The 11,590-nt window shown below is 39.2% G+C and overlaps 1 protein-coding gene across 1 annotated transcript; it reads right to left on the reverse strand.

Moving 5' to 3' along the window:
* Nucleotides 1–333: 333 nt before the first annotated feature.
* Nucleotides 334–5,582, reverse strand: LOC119915848 (ras-related protein Rab-5C-like). Its single transcript, XM_038735613.1, has 6 exons — nucleotides 5,426–5,582; nucleotides 3,986–4,329; nucleotides 2,619–2,770; nucleotides 2,019–2,141; nucleotides 1,818–1,911; nucleotides 334–1,249 (listed from the first exon to the last, which is right to left on the reverse strand). The coding sequence occupies exons 2-6, from the start codon at nucleotides 4,152–4,154 to the stop codon at nucleotides 1,122–1,124; spliced, it is 666 nt and encodes a 221-aa protein (XP_038591541.1). The 5' UTR covers nucleotides 4,155–4,329; nucleotides 5,426–5,582; the 3' UTR covers nucleotides 334–1,121.
* Nucleotides 5,583–11,590: the final 6,008 nt, after the last annotated feature.

Below are 11,590 nucleotides of genomic sequence, written 5' to 3' on the forward strand. Positions count from 1 at the left end.
AATAATGACATAAATCTTGAGTCAATAAGAAAGACTGCTGAGTGCGCATACATAATAACATAATCTCTGCTTCTTCAAATGTAATTCCAAGGGGGGAAAAAACAACAATGTCTTATATTTGGGCCAACACGGTCTCTTGTAAATCTAAAAACCTTTTTTTTTTTGTAGCCATGGACGCTGTACTGCTTCTTCCACCAAATCAGGCCAGAAAGGTTTGAACCCACCAGGCAGCCAAACTGCACTGGCAACAGACTTACAATCACAAGCGCAAATAATCATCGGAAATGTCCTCCAATGCCATACCGTTCCACTGCAAAACAACTCAAAACAAAATTAATCTTGAATGTTATTTATTACTTCTTCTTTTTTTAAATTTACAAGTTATTTTCACATTTCTCTTAAAAAAGGCTAACAACTCTCTGGTGTTACATATATCAGTACACAATGAATGCAAGCAACTGCATTTTGTTGCACAGTCCAGAAACATCCTCAGACGTGTAGCCTATTAAATCATGATCTGCTTGAAAAAGAAAAGTCTAGAGCTTTCCTTATAACTGTGTAATATCCAGGTCTGTAAAAAGAATATAATGCTGGGATCTAAATTGCAATAAGACAAAAACTTTTAAGATTGATGGCTCTGTCATTTGCAGTTTCAGCATTAGTAGTTGGGTATTTGTTTCTTTCATAATGATGATCAATGTAGAGGGAAACTGCCAATATACATGTATGTGTATTTATTATACACATACATAAAGACACACACTCAAACACATAGGGGAAAATGGCAAACAACCTCAGCATCACCCATCAAAAAAGATTATTTAAGACAGAATTCAATCAACTGAGACAGAGGCTGAAGATGAGGGAGGTAGATAGATACACGGGGGGTAGGGAGACAGAAGAGAAGTAGGGAGGGATCTTGGTAATTCCCTCTAGCTTATGATTCTTTTAAAAAAAAAGTTCCTTAAATCAAAGAGGGTCCAGATAATCTCATCTGTAATCTCAGTTTAAGTGCAGGGGTGGCGAGTGGCTCTGCCCTCTCCTGCCTCTCGGTTTTAGCTACGTGCTGTCCTTTAAACGATGTTCAGGGCTCGCTTACTAAGTTCATTGTTTTGTACTTGCTAATTGCCTCCGCCGCAGCACCGGCTGCTGCGGCCCTGAGGAGCAGCTTCTTGTAGATCGACTCCTGTCCTGGTCCGGCCCCCTTGTCCAGCTCCACCCTGAGGATCGTTCTTCGGTAGCTTCTTTGCTACAGGGACAGGATCACAGATGTTTAAATATTGCTAATTTAGAGCGAGTAGAGTTTTGAGTTGCAAGATACAAAACAAAGGTTACAATGGTCTATTCAATTAAACCTTTGTCACTCAACATTTTCTATGGAGTCCAGCAGGTGTCACAATGAAAAACAAAGTGAACTAATTAATAATAATAATTAATTAATTTGTTGGAACAACCTAATATCTTAATGGTTAAGACCTATAATATACAACCATTGCTGCATGTTATAAGTGAAATAGTAAAAAAAATTGTGTTTTCTAATTAATGAAAAGTTATTATAGCCGTAATAACTGAAGTTGCAAACTTCAAACTGGTTACTGGTCTCTCCAGAGAATTCGGTTGAAGCTCTCTCTTGCAGGTCTAATCAGGAGTGATGTAGTTTCTTTTGATTTTGACGAAGCAACGTGGATATCTGTCCGATTTAGCCCGTTAAACAAAGTTTGGTTATCACTGACAACAATTGTCAACTTTGCCACGGAAATAAAGGTGTGGTAAAGTAAAGTGTTGCCTGAGATTTGACTCAACAGAAAAGCACTTACCAATAGCCATGAAAATTTCATTGACATTCATGGCAGTCTTGGCTGAAGTCTCCATGAAGAGTAGACTGTTGTCATCAGCGTATGCTTGTGCCTCCTAAGAACACAATTCAGATATTTAGGATAATATTAGACATTTACAGCAATGACAAGAATATCTGAAATCATTTGCTGAACATGCAAAAGTGATTTATATTTTCATACCTGAAGTTCCACAGCTCTCTTGTTTGCGATGTCTGCCTTGTTTCCAGCCAAGGCAATCACTATGTTGGGACTGGCTTGTCTCTGAAGCTCCTTCACCCAGTTTTTCGCTCGTACAAAGGTATCCTAATCGAGAAACAAACTTTATTCATACGGATCTCACTCAAGTACGTATATTTACATGGCAACTATATTTAGCCTTGGTGGAACATTTTACCCTATGTACACAGAGGCTGATCAACACTTGAAGCTGAAGATATGACCTCAAAACACCCACATATCACCAACATGTCTACTTTTAGACTACATTGGAGTGTCTTGTATCCTCAAGTTATTCTTGCAGTACTGCTCTACGTTGTAACACCGCAATATGCTTCCCTTAGATATTCTACAATACAAAATTACCTCGTTTTCAACATAGTTTTGTTAAAAACTTCTGAATTTTGTTGTCTTTTACTGTCTTAAACAATAATACAGAAAACCTTTAAAGTACAACTAAAAGTAAAAGTAACAAAGTCACTACTTAAACAACAACCTATCTAAGTTCATCATGTTGCTACTAACTGATAAGTCCCCCATTGTTGTCCTAAAGGTGAAACCTACTGTGTTGGTAATGTCATAGACCACGATGGCCGCCTGAGCGCCTCTGTAGTACATTGGAGCCAGGCTGTGGTAGCGCTCTTGACCAGCTGTGTCCCAGATCTCAAACTTCACAGTGGTGTCGTCCAGACAGACAGTCTGTGTGAGGAAGGCAGCTGAGAAAGACAATGAAGATCAGGGTAACAGTAATGTATCGGGGTCCATCTTCCCTGTTCATGTATGCAGTGAGTGAATGCTTAGCAGCTGTATCTCACTTCAGATCAGCTTGGACAAAAACTCCATGGCTCACAAAAGGTATCAGTGTCAATCTGTGGCTGTTAGACCTGCTGAGGTGTGGAATCTGACTCAGATCATTAAATGAAACATGCCACCATTTTTGAGCAATGAAGTTCCATCTTGACCTTGGGAACAGCATGTGCAAAAATATAACCTCAATTTGAAGATCAACATGTGGTTGAAAGCTTTAAAAAAAAAAAAAAAAAAAAAAAAAAGGTAGTAAGAAGATCTTTAACCTGAGATTGCTTTTTCTCACGTGCCACTTTTTTCTTTTAATGAAAAAGGCATTTTAAAGACAGAAATCTGAGTTGTTGTTTTTTTATTTATTTACATTTTTTTAATTTAATATTTACATTTCATAACAGTCTGTAGTGGCAATAAAGCATAGACCTTTCTAACATTAGTGCACTGTTGTATTTATTGAACTAGAAATGGAACAAAGCCCCTAACATGGAAAATGCTTGTCCAATGCTTTACATTTATTGATTTAGCTGACGCTTTTATCCAAAACAACTTACAATTGCTATACATGTCAGAGGTCGCACGCCTCTGGAGCAACAACACAACAAAGTCATATGTCTTAACCACAGTTCCATTACCACCCCATGCTTTATTTAATGAACTAATAATGAACTTTAATGAACCTACAATGGGGTTACATATCGAACATCAATCCTTTATTGGTACTGACCAAAATGTGTGTGTAACACAAACTATCTACAACGGTCAAATAAGAAAAACTGGCAGAGACAGTTTTGTCAAATCTGTAATCTTTGGTGGTGATGTCGCAGTGGATAAAAATACCTTCAACTTGGGTTTGATTTCCACTGCGACACATCTACCAATGTGTCCCTGTACAAGATACTTAGCCCCTAGTTGCTCCTCAGGCATGCAAACTCTAACGCATATAGTAATTCGCTTCGAATAAAAGCGTCAGCTAAATGACTAAATGTAAATCTCCTTTATAGTATTGATACCTTTCAATCAATATTTATCCCTCAAGTACACACAATCTACTTACTGAGACACTCTAACCCCCCTTTTAACAAAATTCACTTCTTAAAAAAATCTAGAAACATGTTTTTGTCGCTTACCTCCAATGGTGCTCTCCTGGAATTCATGGAACTGGCCTTTGACAAACCGCAGCACTAAGCTGGACTTGCCCACCGCCGATTCCCCCAACAGAACCAGTTTGAACTGGCAGATTTTGTTTGCCACTGTGGCACCATTAGGCCTTGTTGATCCTCCACCGCGCCCAGCCATTGACAGAGACGGAGACTTGTTATGGATGAGATGGGCTAAAACTAAACCTTAGAGGTGTAAAGATGAGAGCCGAGTCTGGACACACAGGCACTGATGGTGAGCGAGGTCAGAAACCGAACACCCAGTGGGAAGAGCCTGATCGTGATCACAGTGGTGAAGTGACTCGTGAACCGGTCTACATTAAATTAAAAAAAAGGGGTGAAAAAACAAAACAAAAAAACAATCAATGGATCTACCTCTGAGAACGCTTACACTAAACAAAATTATGCATTAACAAAGTTGTTTTTTTTTACTGTTGCAGATCTACATTTATATCAATATCTGATTTGATCAAAAGAACCTATCTCATATCTTGAAAAATTATTTTTCACCATCTATTAATCACCTGGATACTTTGTCAGATAATAAATCATGACAAAGAGAGGCTACTCATTTAGTATAAAATCATTATATGATTATGTTATATAATCATTTCAGTAATCTTTCAAGAAAAACATTACCTACTTCCAGCTTCTTAAATGTGAGGATGTGCTGCTTTTTTTTGTTTCATATATGAAACTAAAAATAGGTTAACTGTAAATCCATGTTGTTTTGCACTGATGGTTGGTCTGAAAAATGTCACTTTGGGGAATCAGAATGAGCATTTTCCACAATTTTATGAAATTTTATGATGAAAAAGGTTGGATAAATCAATTGAGAAAATAATCTGCAGACTAATTGATAGTGGAAAAATTTGCAGCCCCATTCATTTTTATTTCATTATAGTTGTTTTTAGTTCATTCTGATATTTACCCAAGAACATTTATTTCATGTCACTTGTCATGACCTTGTAGTTGTCAGCAGGCACCAAAATACCTAACACTATTTACGATAAGACGTTATTAGTTATATTAACGTTACGACGAAATGTTTATGAACGGACAGACACTTTAAAAGGTTTCACAGCTGATCGCGACACACATTTCTTAAATTGCCTCGACAGTTTTAAACTGTCATCTTTTGGACTCATTTATGAACAAAGTGTAGCGAATAGATAAGATATATTTATTTTAATTTCAAACACAACAATGACATCCTCCAAACAAACTAATTAAGTTACATCACAGAACCGGCTTAACCTGCTGATCTTAACTTTTACCGTATAACCCAAAAACAGAACCAGCTGTAAGTTAGCTGCGAGGCTAAAGCTCATCTAACGACGAGAGCAATGCTAACGTCAACTAACACGAAAAAACGGCAAAAGGAAACAAATAACACGTCAGCGTCCTTACCAACAACGACAATGAATATTCACTCCGTCCTGTGAATAGTAAGTGATAACAGTGTTGTTCCTCGTTAACAACGTTTTCTCTTAAAACACTTTCAGGTTCAGTAAAATATACGCTTCCGCCTTGAGTAACAAAAACACTTCCTGGTTTCGTCATATGATGCAATGTCACAACCAATCAGATGGCCGAAGAGTGGGCTGTCAGAGGAGAGCCAATCAACTGTTAAAATATTTGACAACATTGTTGAAGCTAAACATTCATGCCAATAAAGCATTTATTGGCAAAGCACAGGGCCGGTGTTCTGACGATATATGCTACCTTGTCGAAAAATGCTACCATAGCGCAAAAAAATGCTACTCTTTACCAATCCCATAAAGTTATAGTATTATGACATCGTCTGTTTTTTTTTATTACATTGTAATATAATTTCAGGGGTAGACTAATATCCCCTATCAAATTAATGCTCCCACTACAGAATCATTTTATTTTGCACCACTGCTCACTCCATGTGTACTGTAAGGAGATGGGGGACATGTTGAAATACTATATTATGCCATCTTTATTTAACATATCAGGGGTAGCGTATTCTGATAGACTAATAGTGATTTTTTGTTTTGATATTGCTGATATAGCCACTGTCTCGACGGCATGCCCAACAGCAAGGTTGCACAGATTTATGGGCGTGGAAACAGACCACGCTTGTGGGTCATACGCATGCGCAGAACCGCTAAGTAGCACATCTCGATAGGTAGCATAAATCGACAGAATACAGGTGCACCTCGCGCTGTGAGTCCAGACAGTTGTGACGAGTCGTTTTGTAGTTTTGCAATATAAACATCTAATACCTGAGGCGCAGCCGCTTGCTCTGTTTGGGACTGTGAGCTGCTGAAGTTAACGTGTGTGGATTTGTGGAGAGTGTTTTCCAGTTGGTTTCGGTTTCACATGCAACATGCAGTTTGTGCACTGTGTCGGTCAAACGGTCTAAAGGGGATCATTCCAGCGGAGCAATAACGTAATGCAAAGCAGAGTATAGGACAGGTAGAATTAAAAAATATTATGAGTTATAATTAAGTAATGACGTGAGTCTCTTTTTATTACGTCTCTTAATATTACAACTTTTTTTTCGACATGTCACAGAACACAGATATGTGGGAGATTCTGAATGTGCACTGCAGAAACTTTTGAACACGAGCAGAAAACCTGCTTTTAAAGCTATTAAAGTCCAGGAATATATAACTTTAATTAAAATGAACTTATTTGAGGTAAAAAGGTGCCACATGCTCAACCCCTGAATCGTGCTTGCAGGTGTGCTGACTCAGCAGGGATTTTATTAAATTATAAAAGTTGATCTACAGGAGAAATATAGGCTGTTTAAAAGCAATAGCTACAGAATGTCTGAAAGCCTTACTGCATTTTATTCTATAGCCTACATTTATTATTTTGAATTGTCACCTGCTGCCTGTTGACAAGTATGCGGATCACACTTAGGCTATTCATTATTTGCTATGATTAGTGACGTGGCTTTTCATCTATGCTAAAATTGTGAGTTTGGCTGCTGAACGTTTAAAACAATTCTTGAGGATAGGGGAGCGATGGCCCCAATCCCTGAGGTGGACTTTTTAGGGTTGGGCATGGGGGGGCGCCAATTTAAAATCTCACCTATAGCGCGCTAACATTAGGTGCGTTTGACTTCATGCAGCGCTGCGCAGCGCTGACTTAACGTTATGCATGCTGGACTTAATAAAATAAGGCATGCTGGTTAGAAATTGTGTCCCACTTTCGCCGGCGCTGCAAAACGTCACCATGTCACATGACATTAAAACCTCACGGGAGCAAGGCGGCTGCAAGCGCCGAGTGCAGCTACACCAACTTGGAACCACACTTTTGCCTGGTCTCCCAGCGTTTTACTTTTCATCAATCATTGATCTCAGCTCACAGTAAGCTCATGCAGGTAGAATGTGTCCAAATTGACGGCGCCATTTTAAATCTTCATTTTTGCTTTTTTATGGTTATAGTTTTATACTTTATTTTGGTTTTATCAATGTATTTGCCTGATTAATTAATTTGCTGCTTGGACTATGTAATGTATGTTTGACAGATGCAATGATGATGCAGTGCCACTGTTTGTGAACTGTTAATTGAAAAAGAAGAGCAAAAAAAAATAAAAAATCTTTTTATGGATTATCATCATCTCTATATCATAACAGGAATAAACTGAAAGAAGCTGAAGAATGTCCCTCACAAGCCTGTCTTTTCAAGAACAGGGTCAGGTATTTAATCAGCCAAATAATTAAAATCACCTGTTTGGGTGTACCATGTGCAGGGCCTTTAATGTTTTGGGGGTTTGGAGACTAAAAATATCATGTGACCCAATCTGTGGTAGTCTTCAGCCTTCGTTGTGCTATGTGTTCAGTTAAAATGCTGGACTTACGCAAAAACTGCAATCAGTGGTTGGCCCCGGACTCTCAATGATGGCTGATGGCTATCAAGCTCCTCTCCTGTGGAACCAGGTTCCAGTTTGGGTTCAGGAGGCAGACACCATCTCCACATTTAAGAGTAGGCTTAAGACTTTCCTCTTTGATAAAGCTTATAGTTAGGGCTGGCTCAGGTAGTCCTGAACCATCCCTTAGTTATGCTGCTATAGGCCTAGACTGCCGGGGGATTTCCCATGATGCACTGAGCTCCTCTCTCCTCTACTTTCTCTCCCTCTGTATGCAACCTCATCCCATTATTGCATGTTACTAACACAACTTCTCCCCTTTCTGGTAGTCTTGTGCTTTCTCGTCTCCTCTCTCCTATCACTTCCTGCAGGTTTTCTGGCTCTGGAGCTGTGGAGTCTGGAGCTGTGGCTGCGGGTCACCTGCTGCCCCCGTGTTCCTGCTCGACACCCTCTGCTGCAACGACTATTGTTGCTAGTCTTATTGTTATTATTGTTATTATAATCATTAACATTACGATGGTTACCATTAACACTATTATAAATATCTGTACCATTTTTCATTTAGTCTATAGCAACATTACCTTCACTGTGTGTACCTCTGTGTGTATATTGTGTAGGCTGCCTCCCTCCCCTCTCTCTCTCTCCTTACATCTCTCTCTCTCTCTCCTTACATCTCTCTCTCTCTCACCCCAACCGGTCGAGGCAGATGGCCGCCCACCCTGAGCCATGGTTCTGCTCGAGGTTTCTGCCTCTTAAAAGGAAGTTTTTCCTTGCCTCTGTCGCCTAGTGCTTGCTCTTGGTGGGAACTGTTGGGCTTCTGTAAATAACATCACAGAGTACGGTCTAGACCTGCTCTTTTATGAAAAGCGCTGTGAGATAACTGTTGTTGTGATTTGGCGCTATATAAATAAAATTGAATTGAATTGAATTGATTGGTGTGTGTGTGTGTGTGTTTGTGTGTGAGAGCGTTTAGAATTCAAGGTAACTTGCAGATACAACTAGCTTAAGGATTTCCGCAATCTGTGTTTAAATCATCCTCACAAAACATCAGAGCCTAATGTGGCGCAAGGGTTAGGGTTTAAGTCAAGTCTCAGGTGAACCAAAAATAAATAAATAAAACAGGAAGTAAAGGCTGGGGGAGTTGCTCAGTGTTGGCAGAGTCAAAAGTTTGTCTGACTGTGAAGCAGGATTGTATTAGTTGTTGAAGTTGCTTGACTTTTATTGGCCAGAACAAAAGTATTTCCTGTCTATTTTTCCCCCCAGAATACCACACCAACAATTAGATTAGTGTTGTTTTGGAAAACCATCAGAAATGTATTAAATAAGTGATGCATAAGAAGTGACAAAAAGGACAAACATTGCAAATGGTTGATCTTTATTATGACTATACTAATGCAACACATGAGAGTCGATTATTCAGTCGCTGGAAGATGTGTTGCATGACGTTCATTTATCCGCTGCACAGATTACGACTGCAGCAAGTGGCAGATATACCACAAAGATTTGGTATCATGCACTCATTTGCTTCCATGCAACCCTGGAAGAAGCTTCCAGGTGTGAAAACATGAGAAAATACATGGATTATCAAACACCTTCTACAAGTTTCAGATGAAAGTATTGACTGAATTGGTCCAGGCAAGGACGTAATATTGAAACATACACACAAACAAAATTCAATACACACACAAACAGGACCTATACACATGCATTGTATGGAGAGATGTCAGAGTGAGGGGCTGCAACATACTGTAGATGGGTAGTTCAGGGCCTTGCTCAAGGGCACCTTTGGCAGTGCCCAGGAGGTGAACTGGCCTCTCTCTAGCCACCAGCACACACTCCATATGACTGGTCTGGGCTTGCCTTGAAACGGCGACCCACCAGTTCCCAAAGCCGAGCCTCGACGGACTGAGCTCCATTATTAACCCATAATTACTCACGGAATCCAGCAGAAAGGGTGGCTTTGGCACAGACATGATTTAAACCGTGGCATTTCTCCACAGGGTTTACACATTGCTTCAGGCCTCCACAGTAACACGTCAAGGCTTCACCTGGAAGAAAAGTGTTCAACCATTGTATACAAACTAGTGCTGCATTTTTGCCACCACAAATAAATTGTCCTTCAGCTCTAAAATCTGCTCAAAACAGACACACTGGAAACATAATAATTTAAATAAAAAGTCTTGTGCCACCGGGCTGAATTTGAGGAGGATATCATTCCATTTGGGTCAAACACACTGCAGGTTTGTTGTGTTTCCTGTACATGAACTCACCCTGGCTGACAACCAACAATACCAGAAGAGCAAGAATCACAGTCTTCATTTTTTTTTTATGATGTCTCGTGTTTGTACACCGATCTCTGTATGAATGTAGCGAAGGAGTAAAGGTGTGAGAAATCAAGAAGTCATATTTAGCCAGGAGCACATCATAATCCACATATTAAAAAAATGTAAATCCCACCTAGTAAATTGTCCTACTGGAGTTTTGATGCCACAAATGCATGCTGCCAGACTGCCTGCTTCTTTTTTATCTGGACTTGCTGAGGAAGTGATACAAATCCAGTGTATCATTAACTCTAAAATTGTCTGCTTGGTTTTACTCAAAAACACATTTGATTTATCAAGGGCAGACATGAATGCTAGGAAAACACACTATGATGACCCAACAGATTTAAAAGGGGAAAATATAAATATTTTGTATTCAGTACTTAAATAAAAACAAAAACAAGTGACTCAATGCTAATGCTACATTTAAATGGTCTGAGCATATTTTTCATGCATTAAGACCTCTGTAAAGCACACTCTGACACATTGACCTTACACCTAGAAATAGTTTCCCAACAAGTGGAATTTGGCACACTACCATTTGGAGAGCAGTATGCAATACTGACATAGAACCAAATCACTTGTGCTGTGCTTGACAGATTGACTTTTGGCTCTGATTGTTTTATTCCTCCTCATTTTATTATGACAACAACAGATCACACAAAAATGAGAAAAAGAATAGAAAACAGAGGGGTGAAATATATTCCATTAATACATCAACAAATCATGTAGGCCTAGACGGGAGTTTTAAGAAATTGTGTAAAAGGAGGATTTCGATTTAGCCAGCCTGAAAAACTGAGACAGGAACATTCAAAACTTGTGAGGGAAGCATTATAATAAAAACACCACTTCAATCTTTACCAATGATGAGCCAGAGTTTAGATGTATTCTGTGAACATAGCTCCACAGTATTGTAAACAAATGCATGCTCTTTCTACAGGTAAAACTTAATATTTATTCTTTCTTCTTCAACTAAATACTAGTAGATACTCATCTCATGAACAGACCCTGATGTAATTTCTCCAAGTGAACAGTAGATGTCGACACATTCCAAGTAAACAGACCACAACGTTTTGACAATTAAACAGGGGCCCGTTTCAGAAAGCAGGTTCAACAAACTGAATGAAAACCTGAACTCTGGGTTGACGAACTCTGAGCTGTCAAACTCAGAGTTTCCGGTTTCAGAACAGGTATTTAAAATTAGTTTAGTCAACCCTGAGTATGTTGAACCTGATGGAAGCGCGTGCGTGGGGATGAAAAAAAGCCATCATCAATGGAGCTCCGATGATACGATTCACCATGGCAACGGGTGATAACGCGGACCATGATTGGCTCTAAACGAAGCAGTGGAGGAAGGATCGATACGTTAACAATATTACATTTTATACAGCATTGCTTATTCATCAT

The sequence above is a fragment of the Micropterus salmoides genome, unplaced genomic scaffold (assembly GCF_014851395.1).
Source record: "Micropterus salmoides isolate LMB-PRFRI ecotype aquatic unplaced genomic scaffold, ASM1485139v1 Ms_hic_scaffold_21, whole genome shotgun sequence".
Taxonomy (NCBI): domain Eukaryota; kingdom Metazoa; phylum Chordata; class Actinopteri; order Centrarchiformes; family Centrarchidae; genus Micropterus; species Micropterus salmoides.

Coding starts and splice junctions, on each gene's coding strand:
- LOC119915848 (XM_038735613.1), bottom strand. CDS start 4,154: ATGGCTGGGCGCGGTGGAGGATCAACAAGGCCTAATGGTGCCACAGTG. Junction 2,771..3,985: donor CCAGGAGAGCACCATTGGAG/GTAAGCGACAAA, acceptor TGTCTTTCTCAG/CTGCCTTCCTCACACAGACT. Junction 2,142..2,618: donor TCTATGACATTACCAACACA/GTAGGTTTCACC, acceptor TTTCTCGATTAG/GATACCTTTGTACGAGCGAA.